This window comes from Anas acuta, chromosome 3, assembly GCF_963932015.1.
Source record: "Anas acuta chromosome 3, bAnaAcu1.1, whole genome shotgun sequence".
NCBI lineage: Eukaryota > Metazoa > Chordata > Aves > Anseriformes > Anatidae > Anas > Anas acuta.
Genome location: NC_088981.1, coordinates 67,207,825 through 67,229,263, shown reverse-complemented (window position 1 = coordinate 67,229,263; position 21,439 = coordinate 67,207,825). Strand labels below are relative to the sequence as shown.

General features: G+C 42.2%; 1 protein-coding gene across 4 annotated transcripts in view; it reads left to right on the top strand.

Annotated features, from left to right (window-relative positions):
- DCBLD1 (discoidin, CUB and LCCL domain containing 1) overlaps nt 1-11,836 on the top strand; it is a 48,915-nt gene extending 37,079 nt beyond the window's left edge. Inside the window, exons 9-16 of one of the 4 annotated variants that reach the window (XM_068677621.1) lie at nt 321-451; nt 2,216-2,363; nt 2,453-2,569; nt 4,057-4,147; nt 5,177-5,226; nt 6,776-6,895; nt 7,109-7,153; nt 9,447-11,836. In XM_068677621.1, the coding sequence (XP_068533722.1) occupies nt 321-451; nt 2,216-2,363; nt 2,453-2,569; nt 4,057-4,147; nt 5,177-5,226; nt 6,776-6,895; nt 7,109-7,153; nt 9,447-9,964 (1,220 nt within the window). In that variant the 3' untranslated portion in view covers nt 9,965-11,836. The remainder of the gene's footprint in view (nt 1-320; nt 452-2,215; nt 2,364-2,452; nt 2,570-4,056; nt 4,148-5,176; nt 5,227-6,775; nt 6,896-7,108; nt 7,154-9,446) is intronic. The other 3 variants (XR_011095097.1, XM_068677622.1, XM_068677623.1) reach the window with 3 other exon arrangements.
- The last annotated feature ends 9,603 nt before the right edge of the window (nt 11,837-21,439 follow it).

The following is a 21,439-nucleotide window of genomic DNA, read 5'->3' as shown; positions in this document are numbered from 1 at the left end:
AATTTTGACATTATGGTCAATACTTCTGGTATTGACCATAATGTCAAAACACAAACAAACTTTTACCATTTTTGGAGTCATTAACTTGGGTTCTGTTTAAAGTTCTGTTTTTTGAAATTCACAGTTCAGCGATGATTTCCATTCTTGCCCTAACTTTTAAACTTAGTGACAACCCTTGAATTCCAAACATAGTTTGAAAAGTAAATTAAGGCTTTGAAGGCAAAGGTCTCTGAATTGTTTTTTCTTGTGTGTTTGCATTTGAAAATCTTCCTTTGAGAAGGAAACCTAACTTGAAAATGTCTTCTGCATTCTGTTACTAGGAATTAAAACCACTGGTTCTGGATCTACTACACTGAATTTTAACTTTTATGTAAAGACATTTATAATGAACTACAAAAATAACAACTCGAAATGGAGAACTTACAAAGGAATTCTAAGCAATGAAGAAAAGGTAAGAGAAAGTGGGAAAAGCATAGAGAAAAAATGCATATGCTGCCTTGACATTGAAGGACAGGCTTTCACTGTCAAGAAAGATTAGGAGTTTCAAACTTGTCTGGACTTGGACAGCCTTCACCAGAGTAATTTACAGCTATGGAGTAGATAGAGAGCTTGTCGAAACAAGGAATCTATCCAGGGCTTGATGAAGTTGTGAGATATACATACAGAGGCATGTGAGTGTGTGTAGTATTTTTATTAAAAAAAAAAGTGTAATTGAAGCTGTACAAGAGGCCATTTGGACAAGTATTTAGCTCAGCTCAGCAGTTGTACTGTATCAGCAAAGCTGAGGTTCAGTTTTAGATACACCAGGATGGTGAAAAATAAAAGAGCACAAAAGCAAAACAGCCGTCACGGGGAGAAGCACAGCTCTGCTGGTGGAGCTGCACCTGCAGACTGAGCTTCTCTTTGGGTGGCGTTGGGGGCTGCCCCACTTCCTGCCCCACACAGGCATGAATTTCCTGACAAAAGTCTGTAGGAACCAATATCATTGCACTTAAAATAAATGCTCATAAACCGAAAAACCTGTACACACAACAGCTGTCACAGACTCCGAATGATTTTGACAATGAACTGATAAAAGCAGCGCAACTAGCTCCTGCAAGCAGTGGGTGTGCTGCACAAGTCAGTATGCAAACATGTTTCTGTGTAAAACTCATGGTCCAAAAGCCCCTCTGCTCCTGCAGCTCCAGATCACTAATCCTTTTTGGGGGAGATTAGCTTGTTCCAGGGTAAGGCTTTTCCTGGTCCTGAGTCTTGACTCTAGTTTTTAGAAACTTGTGAGACCTGTGGAGAGATTTCCAACAGCTCTGATTTTCTTAGTTTGTACAGAAAGGAATGTCACTGCACGATGTTAATTGGCTTAAGATTTTTTAAGTGATAAATGTTAAACTTAGGGGATGTTGGCCCAAAAAGTGAAAAGTCAACCTAGTAACAGGTGAATTTCTTGAACACTAGCCATCTAAAATCTGCTGTTTTGCCGTTTTCCACTGTTAATTGTTATTTACAAATAAAACTATGAAAGTATTATTATATATGATGTGTTTCAGCTATGGAGCATGACAAAACCTGTCCCATCTGAACCCTGTGTGGCCTGCTGTCTTATCTAAGATATGCTGAGCTTGCTTCCCTATCTGACCAGGCTCTTAAATTCTCATAGGCCATGCCAAAACATCTCCAAGAACTAATTTTGCAAGGGCTACTGTTCTGCATGCAGGCTGAACCAATCCTGGGAAACACTGTATAAGTACAGAAAGAAAGAGATACAGCTACATAGCTAATCGGTAGTCTTCAATCTTCGTACAGAAAGCTGACGAATTTACTAAAATGTCTAAAAATATTTCACTTTAAATAAATAAATACTTTGGTCGGGTTATTTTTCTTTTTACGTTTGTATCCCCCATTGCCCAAGGAAGGGCACTGCAGTGCTATTAAATAAAAAATGATAGCATTATACCAGCATACATTAACTAGAAATTACACAGAATTGAAAAGAATGATCATCTTTCTTCTCCAAGTTAATAGGAAAATGTGATCGTCTGTCAGAACTGAAAAGACTGTTTCTCTTCAGAGCTCCCATTTCCAAAAGTCTTATGGCTACATCCCAGATGATCGATATATTTGGTTTTGGATAACGAAAACGATAGAAGGTAGAAATCAGGAGCATTTTTGAGAAAGACGTTTAAAACACAGCAAATAACGTGCTTGCGTTTTGTTGCAGATATTCCAAGGTAACTCCAATTCTGGTGACATCGTGCGCAATAATTTCATCCCCCCGATAGTGGCCCGCTACGTGCGGATCATCCCTCAGACTTGGAACCAACGCATAGCACTGAAGCTTGAGCTGATCGGCTGTCGAATAATGCAAGGTATGGGGTAAGCAGTGCTTCCCAGGCACAGTGCCCCAAAAGTGCACAGTGCTACCATGACACAACTGATCCCCTGCTCTCTGTTGCAGTGAACAGTTCATTTACGCATTCAATGTGGCAAAAAACAAGTCAGAGCACTGAAACCTCCCTTGGAAAAGAAGACAGAACCGTTACAGAGCCCATCCCATCAGAAGAAACCAATTTAGGTAATGCTACACATCACTACATTTTCTCTACGATACATCATGTCTTCATCCCAGCCTGAGTAAACTTTAAAGTTTCTCACAAATCAAAACTTTTATTTTCCCTTCAGACTTTTTTAATGATTAACTACAGAGAGAATAGGGAGGAGCATGGCTTGTTTTTGTCTTAAGGCACAGAAAAAAATTGAAAGCCTTAATTTCCTTGATGTGAGAAATATCAGGCTTGCTTTTCCCTGTCACATTGATTATTTTCTGTGCTTGGTAGGCTCAATGGATTATGCTGAGCGCTCATAAGCACTTTTGGAGGAGCTCTCGTCTTCTTCACTCCCTCCCTCTATTTTCTAATTTTTGTAACATACGAGACAGTGGTCTCACAAAAGTGTTACCTTAACTCCTCCCATATCAACCATTACTCCTCCCAGAGCAGGTCCCCAGCACCAAGCACCGTACAGTAGTGCACAATCGTGTAATTAAACATTTTTTCATAATGCTCATGTTCATGGGTCTCAGACAAGCTACATTCACATACTTCTCCCTCAGTGCCTTAGTTTGCAATCTTTATCCTTTAATGTTGTGGAGGTAGCTTCTTAGATCTTAATAACGCAAACAGATAAAATTTGTTGTTTAGGCTATCTGATGGATCCATAGCCAGGAAGGAATTGAGGCCCACCACACCAAACACTGCTACCAGTTGGGTAGCTGATGGTTGTAGTGCTGTCTCAAACTGGTTGCAAGAAGTAATCCCTGTAAGAAAAAAAGATTTGAAACTTCATTTCTCTTGCCAAGAGAAAGCTCAGTTCATCTGTGCAGTGATATTGGTAAATTTTATCCATCTTCACTGAAAATGAGATCTTTAGAGATTTTATCTGCTAAATTGTAAATACCCTGTGGACATGTGCACTGCCTTATTTTCAAAGCCTTGTAAGTGTCTGCAGGAATAGCGAAATGCACACTCCTGACACAAAAGCCACCCCACAGATAATTCCCAAATCCCTGCTCAAAACCATTTTTGTTTAACACGAGCAAAACATTTTTCCTTGTCTCCAGTCTTGGAAATCTTTGAACTATTTTGAGTGAAATGTTTCAACCAGTTCAGCGGGAGCCAGATACTCAGCATAGAGAATTGCAGCTTTATTTAGCAGCTTCATAAGCAACTGAAAACAGTGTTGCTGTAAGGGGCCTTTTAAAAAAGTTACCTAGCATGTAATAAGAGCTGCTCTTTGTAAGGATGTGTATAGATAGTAAACCAAGTGTCAGCCTTGAGAAATGCAATTAACTCTTCTGACTCAGCACTGTTCCACATATGTACGTGGCAGCTAAGAATGGCTGAGGAGCAGTTTTGCAGTTTTATGATTTTACATCTTCATGCCCTCTCGCAAGGAGCATTCTTGCAAGATTATCTGCCTTTTGCTGTGTTCTCTGCAGTAAAAACTATCTAGCTTCAGAGTAATTTGCCTTTTTAACTTTTATCCATTTATTTCTTCATGCAGGCTTAAAGCTTACAGCTATAATTGTCCCAATCCTCATAGTGCTGTGTCTGTTCCTGTTCTCTGGAATTTGTATCTGTGCAGCCCTACGAAAGTAAGATACTGTCTTTTGTCATTGGAGGTATTTGTGGCTACCTAGCTGGTGCTTCCAACTACATGCCCTCTTTCCAGAGCCTCTCTACCAGGAAACTGGAAATTAATATCTTTTGGAAGTCGTCCTTCCAAACAGAACCCACGCTGGGTCTCTGTAAATTGTACTTCTCAACCAACCCCCGGTCAGACGAAACCCAAGGTGAACTAAATCACAACTGCACCCCCCAATTTACAGTCAATGCAACTGGCTGGTCCCTTCAGCCTACGTATACCCACGAGTGCTAAGATGTGGTGAAGTCAAAGATGGAACAGTTTGCACACCAAACCAGAGCAAAAAATCAGTACAGGGAACGTTTGAGCTATCTGAAGCGTTTTCCCTCCTTTTTCATCCTGTTGTGTTTCTGCTTCCTGGTCACTGAGGGCACTTAACCGTGCAGGCTGAAATTGCAGCCGATCTATAAGGAGTTGCACACACACACTGAGATAAGCAGATAAAACTAAGCCACTTCATTTCACAAGTCAGAGGACTGGAAGAAGCATTGCTAGCTTTGGGTCCCACTAGCTGTCCTTTCCTACAAACCTGCTTTCGAATGCAGAACAGGGAGGTGCATCTGTCAGCAGGTAGGGATTTGGAAGTATAAGCAAAGCTCCAGCGATGCTGCTGCTTCTCTAGCAGCACCCAGCCCTGCCCTGAATTTCCAGTAAAATCTACAAACTAGTCAAAGAATTCAGAAGAGCAGACCCCAAATATAACCTAGAGTGACAGATAAGGACATGCACACATCAGCTCAACGAGTGCCAGACAGAAGGAGCTTGAACAGCAGCACTCAGGACGTACATACAGATGGGGAAATAACCGAGCGTCAAAATCCTGGTTTGCATGCCTTGCAGTCTAATAAACGCCATCCTCCAGAAACTAAAAGCGAACAGTTGTTCTCAGCTGCTAAACACAGATTCTCTGCTGAAGCAAAGGAGTGAAGATGAAATGCTGTGAGTGCAGAAGTTTATAAATGCTTTCCTCTTCTCGCAGGCAAGAAGCCAAAGGACTTTCTTATGGATTTTCCAATGCTCAGAAATCAGGTTAGTGGAGAACGGTGAGCTTCGCCCTGTCCTGTCGTGTCTGCTGGGCCAATGGGAAGGGTTTTATGCCACTGCACGTGAAATGCTTCTCAAAGAACAGCCACGTTCCCTCATTCAAATTCACTATTTCATACAAGGGAAATGGCAAGCGATAGTCCCACTTGTGTCATCCTAGCACGGTGCCCAGAGAAACAATGTAATTTGGTTTCTATGACAGAAAGGCAATTAGCAAAAGATCTATTATACCAGGCGCATAAATTAGCATACAAGAGTGCTCCCAGGTGCCCTCCCTTTCCTTCGCTCCTCCAAAACACCTATTTTGCAGAAAATTGCTACTTTCCTCCTTTTCCCCACAGCAGAGGGGATTGCTGTCCTCCAAGAGAGCAAGGGCTAATAAATTTTTTATGGCTTTAGTGTTTCCATCTTGCTGCCCTCCCCGATTGGGACTGTATTTATGAAGCTTATCAAAACTGATTTGTACTTCACATGTAAAATCAGAGCAGAAGATTGGCTCGAGGACTCTGCTTTAGGAGATGCCTGCAAAACCCTGGTGAAGTAACATACTTTGTCTTGCTCAATTATGCTTTCTAGGGCAGGATCTCTTCCCAGCCTGGAAGTTGGGGTTTAGCTGTTTTTCCTGGTGGGCCAACTCTGCAGAGGAATATCCTTCTGAATCTCAGCTTTCCATAAAAAAAGAAACCACTAAGCCATTTGTGTGTCTCTTGACACATCTCTTGCAACAGCTCAGCTCCAAAATTTCATCCCTCATCAGGTGCTGACGACAGGGAAAGGGACTCTGTTACCCATTTCAGCTCACCCTCATTAGAAAATTAATTTGTACTTAACATCATATTTTCTAATATGGTTTTTCAAGGTCACATCATAATCCTTTCTTACTTGCTAATGAGGACAAATCCCATGAAATTGGAGATAGCCTCTTACCCACTCAGTTCATTTGTAGAGTATGCGCTCCATAAATCAAGCTCCTAAACACTGTGAACCAGGCTTGGGACTCAGCAAGCTGGGAGCTGACCCCACCTCTCCATAAACCTCACATCACCTCCATAAACCTCACGTTACAGGAAGCAGGCAGGGAACTGACACTGCGGATGTTCTCTCTTCTGCCTCACGAGGATGTTGTGAGAACAAATTAATTGATAGGCGCAGGTGATGAGATATCAGGTAAACAGAAACTATATCATGCTACTGAAAAAAAAAAAAATTCAAGCATTATTTTTGCTACTTAAATGATGCAGCTGTTTAAAGCTGGTATTTTACTGATACACCTTGTTAAGGTATAAATATAGGCACCTACAGAGTTTAAGCCCTTCTTGACAAGAAAGATAAATGAGAAAAATCCTCTATATAGCATAGTTTTTACTTGAAAATCTCAGCTGATAATTCACTTTCTCACCCTCCAAATTTAGGGGGCTTTTTTTTTTTTTTTTTTGACAGCAATGAGTACAACAACAATTTAACTTTCTGATCAGCCTTCTGATTTTAAGCATTTAACTTTCTGATGTCTTCTATTTTTATTTCTTTATCACAGGTTGTTGGAAACAAATCAAGCAGCCCTTCACCCGACATCAGTCGACTGAATTTACCATTAGCTATAGTAATGAGAAGGAGACACCGCAAAAACTAGATCTGGTCACAAGTGACATGGCAGGTAACAGTCGCTCCCCCCCGATACACTCACTTTATTTTGTGCACAGAATGGGTAACAAGGAGCCACAGACCAGCAATATTAGAAGCTCCAATTTCCATGAAAGCCAAGGCCAAGGAACAGATTTATCTCTTTCTATCCCAGACATATACTGAAGCAGCACTAGGGGGGAACACTAGCTGAACCTTCCCTTTTATAGGATTTTTTTTCTTGTAGGTATTGGCAAAAAAATCCCTCACTCTGAAATACTTACAATTCAAGGTAAGCGTGGAAGGCACTCAGGCAGAGATGCAGTGCAAGGGTGTGCCTAGGATAGAGTAGTTTGACTTTGCTGACTAATTTCTGTGTTTCTGCTTAAACTCAAACATCTCTGGCAGGGGTACAAAATAGAATGCCTCTTGCTGCTGATCTAATAGAAAAATTGCTTAGTTGGTTTGTGGTGGGATTTCATACCCAGCTGGATGTCGTGCTGAGATCTGTGTGCAGCGGTCCTGGTGCCTGAACTATTTTGGAGATGAGACCTCCTGAAGTAGCAGTGGGTAGATGAGAGAGCAGAAAAGAACACCACAGTGCTCCTCTCTTCTGCCTTGGCTCCAGGTCACTCAGGTCACTGTCTGGATAGAGCAGATCCCTGCATCAGTACTATTTGTATCCCAAACGGGTGGGTTCTTAATTCATCCTCTTAGCACATCTTATCCCTGACTGTTTTTCTCTGTCTGGAAAGGCTAGACCAACCAGCCATTTTATGGTAGCAGTCATCAGCAATCATCCTGAAAAATTAATTTTCTGTTTCCAACCTTCAGACATTAGGAATTCCTTTATTCCTGAGGATTTCTCCAATGTGTTTCTCAGAGAGAAATCTATTAAAAGGAAAAAAAAAAAAAAAAGAAAAAAGATCATTGTAATTCCATATGGTGCTATCCCTGGATATCTGTCAAAGACAGTTTGAATGCTTTACAGAAACGTTCAATATAAATATGCAGAGACCTATAAAGCAGTTTTATTTCATGAAGGAAAGGGTGTGAGCAAAGGTTCCTTAAAACTCATGGTTATCCAGCTACCCTGGCTGTGTGCAGGGAGCCTCTGTTCTCCCCAGCCTTTCCTCCTGCAGTGTGAAAATTCATACCTCTCCTTCTGTCCTGACAGCTCCCAAGGCTTTGCATTTCACCTACAGCCTCCTTAAAAATAAGAAACATGAAATAAAAACTGTGAGCACAGCCCAGAAATGTGCAGCAAACGCTATTTCACAATTAAATTGCAGAGGGCATGCACCTTGCATGTAGGGCACCATCCCACGTGAAATTGTTCCCCTCGAAATTCCCTGCTGTTTGCTGCTCCTCATGGCAGCCCAGAGCAAGTGGGGACGCTTCTTGCTGAGCGAGTGAGATTACTCAGAGTAGCAGCAGCAATGCTGGCGAGAGCTGCATCACTTAGTGACATATCCTAACACCTTCACCCTACATGCTGAAGTTTGGGAAGTAGCCAGGAACTGCCAGAAAAATCTTTCACAGGACATATGGGATTGAATTTGACGCTCATGTCAGATGAACTATGATGCCAAAACAGAAACTGAGCTAACTTTCTTCACGCCTGCGCCAAAATACAATACTTTAGCAGTGTCACTTACTGGAGCTGTTCAGGCCGCCGTATCTATCAGGAAGCGATTTTCACTAGTACCAAAGTGAAAAAGTTGGAAGGCTGAATTCCCTCGTGATAATTTTCTGTGATGTTTTGAAAACCCGATTAGCTCAGATCTCTCTCCTACACGGCAGCCTGCTATCCTCTTTGACTAGAGGAGTGAATATGCACTTCACGAGCAGGCTGCACTCCCTGGATCTCACTGCATGCTCCTGCTCAGGTCCTTTCCCCGTGGCCAGTGCAGTTCTGCCCCCTCGGTGGGGTTAGCCATCCCCTCGGTGGGGTTAACCATCCCATTCCCCCGGCCGCGCTGCTCCTGCTGCTCGCCTTCTGGCTTGCCCCCCTCGTGCGCACGCTTCAGCTCTGAGCTGACTTCACACATTTCACACTTCCCTTGACTCTCTTGGCTGCCATTCCGCCTAACTTTATCTTCCCTGTCAGTCAGCTACTGTGAGATTCCTTTTAAATAGAGCCGGCACTTGCGCTCGTTAAGAATCCTCCCGGCATCTTAATTATTCCCAAAGTGGAACAAACGCGTGCTTTGAGAACTTCTCCTTCATGGAACTTCGTGCAAAGTCCTCTCTCTGGCTTGCTGGTGATATTTTGTTAACTTCTGCCTTTTTTTAGGGCTTTGGAGTATACTCCAGAAACGATGATAACGTGTTTGGGGGGGTAGATGGGGAAAGGCAGGCAGGGAGCGAGGCAAGGGCTGGCAGATTGGAGCTCCTCCGCAGAGCAGCTTCTGCCAGGCTCTGCAGTGCTTGCACTGAAGGAGGGTGCAGAGCCAGACCTGGGGCAATGTTTCTTCACATCCTTGGTAATCACAGATCCGATGTAATAACCAAGTCATCTTCTGCCATCTACTACGTAAAATAATCCACCTATGTACTATTGAGCAGCTCATACTTCTTTTTAGATTATCAGCAGCCTCTCATGATTGGAACTGGAACAGTAACACGGAAAGGATCTACTTTCAGACCCATGGACACTGAAGAGGAGGGAAGAAGGGGGAGCGCAGAGTTTGAAAACCACTACCACTGTCCGCTCAGAGCTAACCGGCACGAATACGCGCTGCCCCTCACCAGCCAAGAACCTGAATACGCCACCCCGATCATAGAGCGGCACGTCACCAGAGAAAATAACTTCCCCTCTGAAAACGGCTACAACGTACCTGTAATCTCGTTGCAGAAGCATTCCCTCTCCGCCGGCAGTTTCTCTAGCTCATGCAAAACCGATACGAGGAACGGAGACTATCAGACACCCCAGAGTGTAATAAACTATGATAAACCTAAAGTTAACAGTATTCTGACCTCCGTGAGCTACAGTACGGACTACCAGAAACCTCAGACAAATTCACTAGGGAGCGAGGGTTACTCAACCCCCAGAGACTGCCTCAAACCAATAAGCCAGACAGCAATGACAGCTCTCTTGTGATGTGCTGAGCAAGAGAGACGTGGTGCACAGGAATGTCGCTGCACAGCTTCCGAAGTGAAAACAGAGTTTTAAAGGATTCTGCTGTGGAAGGCAGAAGGCAAACAAACCCTGTGTACATAATATTGCAGTCTTGCTGGGTTCTGACATCTGAAGAAAGCATATGCTGTTTATCACTGTTTATAGCAAGAGAGATGTTATCAGTGAAGACTGTATATCTTATTTTCTGTAACTGATCTCAGTGCTCCGTTTGCAATGTGTGCAATTTGTACATAGCTTTTATTTAAGGAGAATTTCTTAAGTTTCCTTTGCACCTGTGGAATTGAAAGGAGAAAAAAAAAAAAACAAAACATTACTGCAGAAATGCCTGTTTAAGAAAAAAACCTCTTTCTCCCTCTATTTTATATGCAGTTGTACTGACAGCTGTACATGTTGTATCTTAAGGTTGTTGTATCTTAAGGTTGTGGTGCTTCAGTTCCTTTCCTATGAAAACTGAAGATAGGGCATCACTATAGTTCTTCTTGGGAGGGTAGAAGTAAAACTACTTGAAGCATGAAGTGCACAAGAGAAGGCAGCTGAGCATTTAAATATCATGTTCAATCTCACCTGCCCAGCTGCTTTTTCACAGCAGTTCTTAGATGCTTGAATTTGATCTAGTTTTTGAGCTGAGCCTAACTTGCTATTCGTGTCAAAAACAGGTAGAAAAGTGGAACCAGCATTGGATTCAAGCCATGGTGATCACTTTGCAGACACATCTGCAATAAAAAAAAAAAAAAATCAACACCTGCCAATATGTTTTTTCAAGAAATGTGTGTGGAAACAAAATGTGAATTTACAGCTAAGAATTAAATCCTGTTCAAGCCCTAGCTGATGCTGTTGCTGCTAAACTATAAGGAAACTCATTCCTTGACACAAAGCAGCGTAGCTTCTGAACTCTTAATTATTCCACTGGGTATTTTTCTGTCTTGCAAATTTAGTGTAACATTTCCATTTGAAATATTTAGTCAAAGTAAAACACAGCGTGTGTTTGGCTTACTGTTGCATTTAAATTTGCAAGACAGCAGATCAGCACAGTTGTTTTCAAATAGTTTTTCTTTTGCAGCAGATGTTATCATGAATTCCATTTTTGGACAAACTTGAAAAAGCTTGGGGATGGGTGCAATGTATTGCACAGTAGTTGGCTCCTCTTTCAGCAGAGTTGTCATTGAAGCTAAACAGCTTCAGTGGTGACTGGGACCATCCGCTGCCCTTCTACTCGCAGCACTTGGAGCCTTACCTTAACTTTGAAAGCGTGTCCTAAAATATCAAGAAGTTATATACTTCTGGGAAGGAAGAACGGTGCTATATTTAAGGCACAGGGATGGGAAATTAGACCACTAAACGTGAGCTCTGGGAAAGTCACCGTTTCAAGGCGCTCTGTTTTCTTACGTGTAAATGGGATCGTTTGCAAAGGATGCAGCAAAGATTTGCTGTTTGGTCGTAAAGCGCTTTCAGATCCTGGGATGGAAAGTGCTATAAGAATACAGAACAGATGTAGTGACACTACATACAAATCTTGCTAACTCAAGCCATATCTGACCTTAAGAAAAGCTCTTAGTGGGTTCTTCACGTATGCTTGTTTTGTGGCCTCAGTGGTACAGTTCTGTCACGCCAATGCACAGTGCATGCAATTCCTGTGCAAAGAAGAAAGAGTCGAGCTAACCTTGTAGTCCTCTTGTGTTCACTGTCAATACAGTTTCTGTGAAATGTATAAAACACCTCAGGTTCTGAAGCGAAGCAGCAGCAGCCTGTTTGTTAGACCGAGCTGGGTGGTGTTGTTTACCTTCTGTTGTTTACATGTCTATGTAAATAAAGCACACTGGTATTTGTAAATCAGTCACACAGGCCTGGTACTTAACTTGGTGACTTTATCATCACTGCACACCCACTCTTGTCACATATCCTGCAGGGTGAGAAATAAGTGTTCCTTACTCTCTGCAAAAGTGCCAGTTGCGAGGCTGCAATTTACGTTCTCAGTATGACAGGCTAAAAAAAGATTATCTCAGTGCCCCATTTAGCCTGGCTTCTCTGTCCATAATCTCTAGAGAAGAAGCGCCCACGAACAAACTTCTGTGCCCAACCCTGCTGCTGGAAGCACATAATTGAGGAGAGGATAAGGATGCCCCCCCAGTGAGCCTGTAACCAATACTGCACCCACACAGCTGATTAGCCTGACTTGTCACTTCACAAACAAGCAGAGCTCAGTAATCAGAGCTATTCCCCACCTAATGAGGCACCAAGATAATGTAGCAGTGCAACAGCAGCAGGCAATCGATGCCACGGCTTGTATTATAACAACCTTTTGGCATGCCTCAGCCACATGTATCCTGCATCTGCGGCATGCTACAAGTGCCATAGTGGCATTCTCCCCCTCAGCCTGGGAAACAGTTTTTGGTGACCCTAACAGCAGATATGCACGTAATTTCCTACCTGTGTAGTCTCTCCATTCTGATGGTGGCAGCAATACTAAACCCTGATGTAGGAAGGAAAGGGATTGCCCGAATCTCCCAGCTGTGGTGGCTCATCCTCGTGCTCCGCCTCAGAATGGCTTCTCCAGCTTGCCTGCCCCAGCCTGTTTTCACAGCCAAAACCAGCTGCAGGTATAACACAGCCAGACTTAGCAAACAACCACATAATTAAAAATGTTCCTTCTAAGACAGGCCCTGTTTCAAACCATTAACACAGTAGGAAGGGCTGCATTTGCACTGGGTCTCCCTCCAACGTCGCTAGAGATTGTGGCAGAGCAGAGTCTAACCTCTTTATGAGGCTGACCATCTGGTTAACGGAGACTTTCAGCAGTGATTCAGTACCAAACTCCTCTCCTGAGCAGTTGCTCCCAGTAGGCTGGAACAGTAAAACCGCGCCAGAGTTCACAAGAAGGTTAAATATTAACTGGTCACAGCCCTAAGGGTCTACCTGTTCCAGCCACCGTCGATAGCAAGCCTCTGACTGTGCTGTGAACAGGGTCACACATTGTCACTGCTCGTCGCTAACCGAAGGAACCAAAGAAAGACTCCCACCCCAATAAATAAATAAATAAATAAATAAATAAATAAATAAATAAATAGATTCTCCAAACACCACAACAAATACACAAATGTGTATGTAGCCTACATGCCCACATCTCAGGAGCATTGGGACTGCTGAGGTTAACTGTGGTGGAGGGATCCCTGCTTCATTCTTAAAAAACAAAAACCACGAGGTTGGAGCCCAGCCATTACCAGCAGGTTATGAATCCCACAGCTCGTCTGCAGTACTGGCCTGGCTAAACCCCAGGAAGACTGAGTTTTAATACAGACTTCCTTCAGATTATTCCCATTATTGACCATCATTTGGCAGCTCCCCACTCTGCACAGATACCCCTGGAGGCCAGTCTAAGGCACAAACTTTCCCTGCACAGGATGGGAATGTCAGGCTGTAGGCCCCATGACAGAAGCAGACACTTGACTGATTAAGTGCTTGGTGGGTCACTATCATTGACAGGTATGATTTGTTTTTCTGTGGTGCTGGAGTCTTCTCTGCCATGCAGATGTATGACACGGATTGCTGTGCCCTCCCCAGTGCCACCCTGTCATTGCCAGGCTTTTGGGACACTGCCTGCTGAGCTGCAGTGGGACGCTTCTCTACTGCATGGGCAGAAAATGGACTTGTGGCCATACAGCAGACGAGAGAAGGCAGCAGAGGCCTTACAGTGCTCAGATGATCTATCTAACCTGCAGTTGCAGTGCAGACAAGCCAGGTGCCCAACGTCAGTAAGTGGCAGAGCCCACACCTCTGGAGAGGTGCTAAGGGAGCCCCCAGGCCACCACTGTTGTGACCCGCCCAGGCAGCCTCCATTTTGTGTCTGTTTAGCACAGGTGGCGACTGCTGCCGCTATCCAGCACAAGGCCTCACTCACCCAGTACCTCTGAAGAATCTAAAAACCACAGCAAAGAAGTGCAGTTGCCATAACAAAGTATACTACTAGCACTAAGTTACACTTAAACCTCTTGACCTTAAAACAGTAGCGTTGCACTGTGGCAACACCTTCAAAACTGTGCATATAAAGTCACCACTGAGGTAGTTAATAAACATTAAACAAAGTGTAATTATTAGTCTGTGTCCTGGCTTTTGCCAAAGTCAGGCAGTTTTTTTTTTTTTTTTTTTTTTGGTTTGTGTTAGTTTGGTTTTGCTAAACCAGTAGTTTCTCTCCATGCAGCTCAAATTCATTTCACTGGAGGTGAGTAACAAAAAGCAATTACCTCTGAACAAGAGGTTTGTGACCTCTAAGAAATGAGCCAGAGGTCTCACAGAAGTCCTGCAGGGTCAGGTATCCACTGAAAATCAACCTTGTAAAAATCCATCAGTGTTCTTCCATTAATCCTCTCTCCAAACCAGGTTAGGTTTGGTCAGCGAACGTGTGTCCAAACAGTTCCCTTTAGCCTGTAATCAGTCTGGACTGTAGGAATGGCAAGGTCATGTTGCTGCATTCCTTTTTTCTTTTTTTTTTTTTTTTTCATAAAAGTAAATCCATTCTACTTGCTTCTTTCCAATGTCAGTGATGATGTAAGCCTGTACTGACCTCCAACCCCCTCTGCAATAGTACAGCATGGGGTAAATGAGCAGAATTTATCTTTTCACTTGAACCTCATCAGTACTGTTGAACCTGACACGTATACTAAACAATACTCTGATATAGCTGCGTGGGGTTAACAAGACAAACAACATTATAAAGGAGCAGTGGCAATGTCTATGAATTATTGAAGACTGAATAAGTTTCAAGGAACCTGCTTATTTAAAGGGAAGGTGCCATTACTACACAATAACTTTGAAACTCAAAATAGAAACTCCTGATAGGTTGGGTTTTTTTGTTTTTTTTTTTGAAGCCCCTTGGTGCAGTCCTACCAGCTACAAAGGGCATACAAGAAGGGGTCAAACTGTTTCTAAACTAGATAAAGACAAGAGGGGAGACATCCTTAGTTGGGGAAAACTCGTGCTGTAAATGATAAGGAGGACGCCTAACATCTGCCTTTCTGTGTTATCTCATTGTATAGTCTGGACATGAGAATTTGGAGGATTTTCATTCAAATTTCACCATATTTGTTTAGGCTTGGCATCACATTATGGATCTGAAAAGTCCTGAAAAACATTCTCCACTTACCGTATGCAGAGGTTATTCAGTAAGCTGTTGTTTCGGTCTGAGTTAATTCATTATTTATTCAGCCACTAGCAACGCCTCTACCAAGAGCCCACACAACATCCAAGAGATTATCAACCCACTTGCTTTTATACAGACAGAGGTATCCGAAAGAAAAATTCAGGAAGGAGACAACTTAATTAATTTACAGCACAACATCATTTTTCAGCATAACCAAAAATATAAGCCCACGTTGGTGACATGCTGCTGTAATTAAGGCTCCCATGTCCTGACCACTATCCAGGACTGACTTCAGGAATCCATAATTTTGGGTAGACACAAACTTTCTAACTGACATGACTGGAAAAGCTCCCTTAAAGATCTGCATTATCTGCCCACCTGAAGATAAGCAATAACTCTGAATATCAAGCATTTCCTATTGTGAGTCTGAGCTAGTAAAAGGAGTGAGAAAATCTGCAAAATAACAAGTTAGTCGGACTGCAAAATTCTCTCAATTGAATCAGATATTAACAGACAATAACAGACCGTAAAACATACACTTTTTCTCTTGTAGGTAGACAAGAAATAAAACCAAAGTTCTAGCCATCAAAGAAATACTAGCGACAATTTAACACAAACAATACAGAAACATCCAGCAGTGGCGGAAGCCTGACGCACCCAGGGAGAGCTTATCAGAAGTCTCCCAAAGAGCTACATGAGGAGTGACAGAGAGCAGAGATGGTGACACTGACCATAAAAGAATGGAACAACAGGCTGTAGAGGACAACAGGCTAGAAAGACAGTAAGTTACATTAGCCACTAGCAAGCCATTGGTTTGAACAATGTGATGCCTTGGGCACGTACGAGAAACTTCAGCCTTCCCAAATGTATTGCACATCTAAGCTTTTGTGGCCCAGGTAACCCATTCCACAGATGGACAAACTGAGACAGACAGATATGCTACTGTTTGTCCAGAGCTGTATCAACTAATCAAGCCCACCGAAAAATGTAAAGATCTTTGAGAACACCAATCACAAACCTGTTAAAAACTCTCTGTCATGCAGGGAGACAAGACATAGGTGATAAAGCCTGAGATGCGCTAGCAGACCTTACTTGAAGAGGCGGCTTTTCTTCACATCTATGGCTAAGCTATTTATCCTTAAGTGACACCATCTGCTCTGACAGACAGTTTTATAAAATTTGAATCTGGTGACCTGGATAAAGTAGGCCTGTAACATGGAAACATGAGAGTCATACGTGGATGTGAAAAGGTTGTGGACAGCTCTTACTTTCTCTTCCACACATGCCTTAGTGCATACAGCGCTGTGTCACAAAAGACAGGACCCGTCTTTTTTTGACACTTGCAACACAAAGCCACCCATGATTTTGGTAAAAAATGCTACAATAACTTTTCTACTATCTTACACATGCCTAGCATATGGCGTCATAAAGATACCCCTTTAGAGTCCGTAGTTCATAGTTAACTTCCCAACAGATTGTCACACTTTATCCCCACTTATTATAGTACAGTCACTTCACTATATAAGGACCAGCATCAAGGACATAAATATTTTATGCAAAAGAACATTTGGCTGAGAAGTTCACTGATCACCTGGTTACTGACAGACGTGTTTGGGAACTGCTCTACCATTTGGTAGTCATTGGAAACCAACAGTGGTAGAGAAAACATGACGTGTGGGTCAGTGTGAACAGATCTTCCTCTTCTCCTGATTAAAATAAAATAAAATTAAAATTAAAACCTTCAGTCTGAAACTAAACAAGAGCAAAATGCAATGTTCTTCTCCCTTTTTTCGCTTCTCCTCAGTGCCAAATCTCAACGTGGTCGGACGTGATGGGCGGCCTCTGTCCCAGCAAAGGTGCCAGGAATGTGATGAGGCCAGTTGCACACCATGATTGAAAGGCACAGGCAAAGTGCAGGCAGGAGAGTCTACAGACCGACCCAGTAAGTCATTTAACAATGCTCTTGGCCCCTTCTTTTGGAAATACTTAATCCACCCACAAACACAGAACTAAAAAGCACACATAAGCACTGAAAGTTAAAAAAGCACTCATTTTTAAAGTAGTAGATGGATATATTTAAGCAGTCTTCAACAAATCACGAGTCCAGAGCTATATGAAATTATAATTGTGTGTGTGTCTGTGTTCAAGTTTGCTTGTACATATACTGCACGGATGCAGAGAACAATGTTTACTGTAAATTGTGTCACCTGAACAGTGCTTGCAACGGGATGCTAGCTAGACTGGATGTTTGCTCTTTTAAGAGTAAACGTTACTAATAATAGTATAAAGAACAGCAACAAATAAATAAATAAATCGAAGTTTTTTATTTAATAAAAAAAGAATCTCTTCCAGTCTCGTGAATGCTGAAGATTTGAAGGAAGCTGCTGCCCCCTTCTGGTTCTAAATAAAAGTGCAAATACTTGGCACTAAAAATGTGTAGGATTCTGGTCACAAATTAGAATTACCAAGTAATAGACAAGTTTTGATTTTGAAAATAGCATAAAACTGAGGTGGCCCAAACTACACTTTCATATTTAATTAGAGCACTCAAGACAACTACTTTAAGTTACTATAAGACAAAACAGTCTTGCCAATACAAAAGTGGCACAAAGCTGTGCCAAGAGAGGTTCAGACAGGACATTAAGGAAAATTTATTTACTGTGAGGGTGGTCAAACACTGCAACAGGCTTCCTGGAGAGGTGTTTGATGCTCCGTGCCTGTCAGCGTTCAAGAGGCACTTGAGGCATGTTTGGACAATGCCCTCAATATCATGCTGTAACTTTTGGCTAGCACTAAAGTGGTTGGACAGTTGGGACTTAATCTTTGTAGGTCCCCTCCAACTAAATTATTCCATTCCATGTGTTTGTGCCTTTCATTTAAAAATAAAATCAGTTTCAAAGTTAGCAATGGGTTACCTGGATCTAGATTAATCACCTTAAGAGCACAAAGAATTTAAAAAATTTCTGCTAGCTCCCTGAGTTTTCCTATGACACCTCACTTCTATTGTGAGTTAGCACCTGACCTGTCAAGCAAAACAGGCAAAAACAAAGATCAAATCAATAGGAAACTCCAGTAACACTCCTTTAGCAACTATACAAAAATCCCCATCTACCAGAGCAGCATCCTTCTATAAAAAGCCCAGTCACCAGCTTCAAACCTGAAGTTGCCAATGCCCAGCAGCTGAGGTGCATTGAAGTATTTAAGCCGTAACTCCAATCAGGAAACCCTTCATAAAGGGTTATAAACAACCATGAAGAATATAAATGAAACCTGGGGGAGGATTGGTGATGCCTTTGCAGAGGTAGCCCAAAGGCTCTGCTCTCGTAACAGGATCAGTATGGGCAACCCACAGCAGCGCTGCAGGCCTTCTGCAAAACAAGTGTCAAGAGTCAAGGCAACACCTTGCGCATTTGCAACCAGCATCTAATGCTTAACTGGGAGCTGAAGCTACTAAGATCACCAAAATGAAAGAGAGACAAACAACCAACACAATGAGCACACAAAAATCTAATGAGGAGCCTGATGTGTAACATCTCACAAGCCATCTTAGTACTTGCTCCTGGTGTCAGCGTAACAAAACGAGTACATCCTTTTCTGAAGAAAGACACCACTTAAGAACCAAACAAATTCATCACATACAGCTTCACAGCCTAGACACTCCTCAGAAACATTCCCCAGGAGATCACAGAGTGGTGTAAGTTAGCAGGGACCTCTGGAGCCCGCCTGGCCCAAGCCCCAGCACAAGCAGGGCCACCTAGAGCAGGATGCCCAGGACTACGTATGTCCAGGTGGCTGTTGAAGGTCTCCGAGGAGGGAGACTCCACGAGTTCTCTGGGCAACCTGTTCCAGTGAGGCTGTCACAGCAAACATGCTGCAGTGAAAGATGCAACTCCTCTGTGTCCATACTTATTAATTCCAGAGATGTCACCCTTTTCACCCAGCCTGGAAACAGACCCACACAGAATCAGAAACTTCAGGAGACTGGCACCTCCTCTGACCGCAAGGCTAAACCAGGCATGAAACCCAGAACACAGAAAAAAAATCTTCACCTGCCCTTAGCAAATGGAAGGCCAACAGCAGCACACTCCCCACAGGTTGTTCCAAGAGGGATTGAACTGGGACAACCCATTTCTGTTGGAAGGAAAAAGCATTCAGAGCAAACACGTTTCCAGAAGCATAAGCCCAGTGAACAGGGTAATTATCTGCTCTGGTTCAGCAGCCTGAACATTAATCCTTTCATTCCCAAAATAAAATGATAACACACACTTGGACAATACCAAAGATCATTAGACAAAATTATCTCATTCTGCTTTATTCCATTTTACAGAATTGTTACTCTTTCAAGTATTGAGATACTTGATGGGAAATTTGAGATTTAATCAAGAGGAGTTTTGTTAACAATGTGAAGACTTAACTGAAAAATTACCGGGTGTCACCCAAGCCTCCCTGATTTCTGGCATTTTCTTATGGATAATCACATCTATGAATGTCTGTAGTTTAGCTTTGTTTTTTACACCCTCCTGTTTGAGTTTGAGCCATGGAAAACCAGTCAGCGGAGAGCTGATGGCTACACAACTGGTGAATGGAAACACTAGGGAGATGGATCAGGCTGTAGTTCATGGGTTTCTGCCAACGAAGATTAAACATCTTTAAAAGAAGTTTAGCTTAGTGATATGGTTTAGTGAAGGACTTGTTAGTGTTAGGTCAGAGGTTGGACTGGGTGATCTTGGAGGTCTCTTCCAAGATTCTGTGATTATGATTCTGTGATTAAGTTTTCCATTCAAAAGGGAAAACTATTGAAAAACATTGTTTAGCCCTTATTCATCCATCTGGCCTCAAAACAATGGTTATAAACAATGCAGCACTGGTGTGGGCATCAGGAGCAGACATCAAATTACTTCACCAGGGGTACACAAGCAAACAAGGCAAGGCTAATCTTAAGTGTATGGAGGAACAACTGCCTTGATTAGAACAAAGGGGGAAAAAAATGAGAAAAAAAAAAAAGTTGAGCATTTTCCCTTCAAAGACAGTAAAAAGTTTGCCCCTTCTTAGTGCCTGGATTGCACTCGAATCAAGACACTGTGTGTCAAGTCACACTTGTGACTTTTGCCTTTTGAACAAAATGCAAGTTTGAAATAATTTAGGTAATTTTATTTTGCAGTCATTGGGCTCAGGTTCTACCCAGCAAAAAGTGAATTGAGTATTGACTCCTGTATTTAGTCAGGATGTGTTTCTCTTTTGTCACGTATGGATCTCTTGAAAAAAAGATTAATGCAGAGGGCCTATTCATTACAGCCACAGGCAGCAGCCAGGTCATTCAGCTGGGCTCTGGGTCACCAAGACATTTTGAACAATCTTCCTTCACCCCAGCTGGCATACAAATATTTTTACTCCTCTTTCCATCTGTTTCCATCTTTGTTCATAGATCCTCCTCTTGCTTTATTGCAAAGGTTACACCTCAGCCACGTGTAACAAGTTCTCTCTCCTTTCCCTGTTCCTTCCGTCTGTCACCTAAACCCTTTAAAAATTAGTTCAAAAAAAAGTAAATATTAAGAGTTCTAGCTCTCACCAGTTGTGCATTACCAATCTTTTCATCCAAGATGACTCAGACTTGTCTACTGAGACAGTTTCTACCCTTATGGTCCCTCTACTTAGATGTTCTCAATACATCTGCAAGAACTGCCTTAATTACACTCTTAACACAACTACCATAGCATTATCTTTTTATTTGAGTTCTCTGTTTGGTCTCCAGCTCTGGATGAACTTGCTTCTATAAGGCAGGAAGACCACTAAGTATAGGTGAGAGATTATTTAAAAAAAAAAAAAAAAAACTTATTTTTTTAATCCTGCTTTAATATCAGGACTAAGAACAAATGTTTTGTAACTTCAGTCAAAAAAAAGTCTATTACTCCTAATGCAGAGCAAACTAAAAGAAAAAAAAAAAAAACAGTTTCCACAATTTTACCAAAATGACTTAGTCCTTTGACAGGTTTGGGACTTTGCAACTTTTAACCACAGGCTAATATTTATGGTATTATTTTACAGCCAGAGTAACACTGCAAATTTTGCATTTTTTTTTTTTTTTTTTTACTGAAAAACATTCAGCAGGAAATGCTTCTCACGTAAAAGGTTCTTGAGACATGTCCTGTAACTCTCACTCTTAAAATGTAATTTGTTATTAACCGTTGCTGGCCAAGACTAGGTTAGTGTCAAACTTCACGTTATGCAGTTTTATTTTCCTCATTTGTCAACTTTTTGCCTGCGTGTGGATTACGTGCTTAACAAAAAGATCACACACAGGG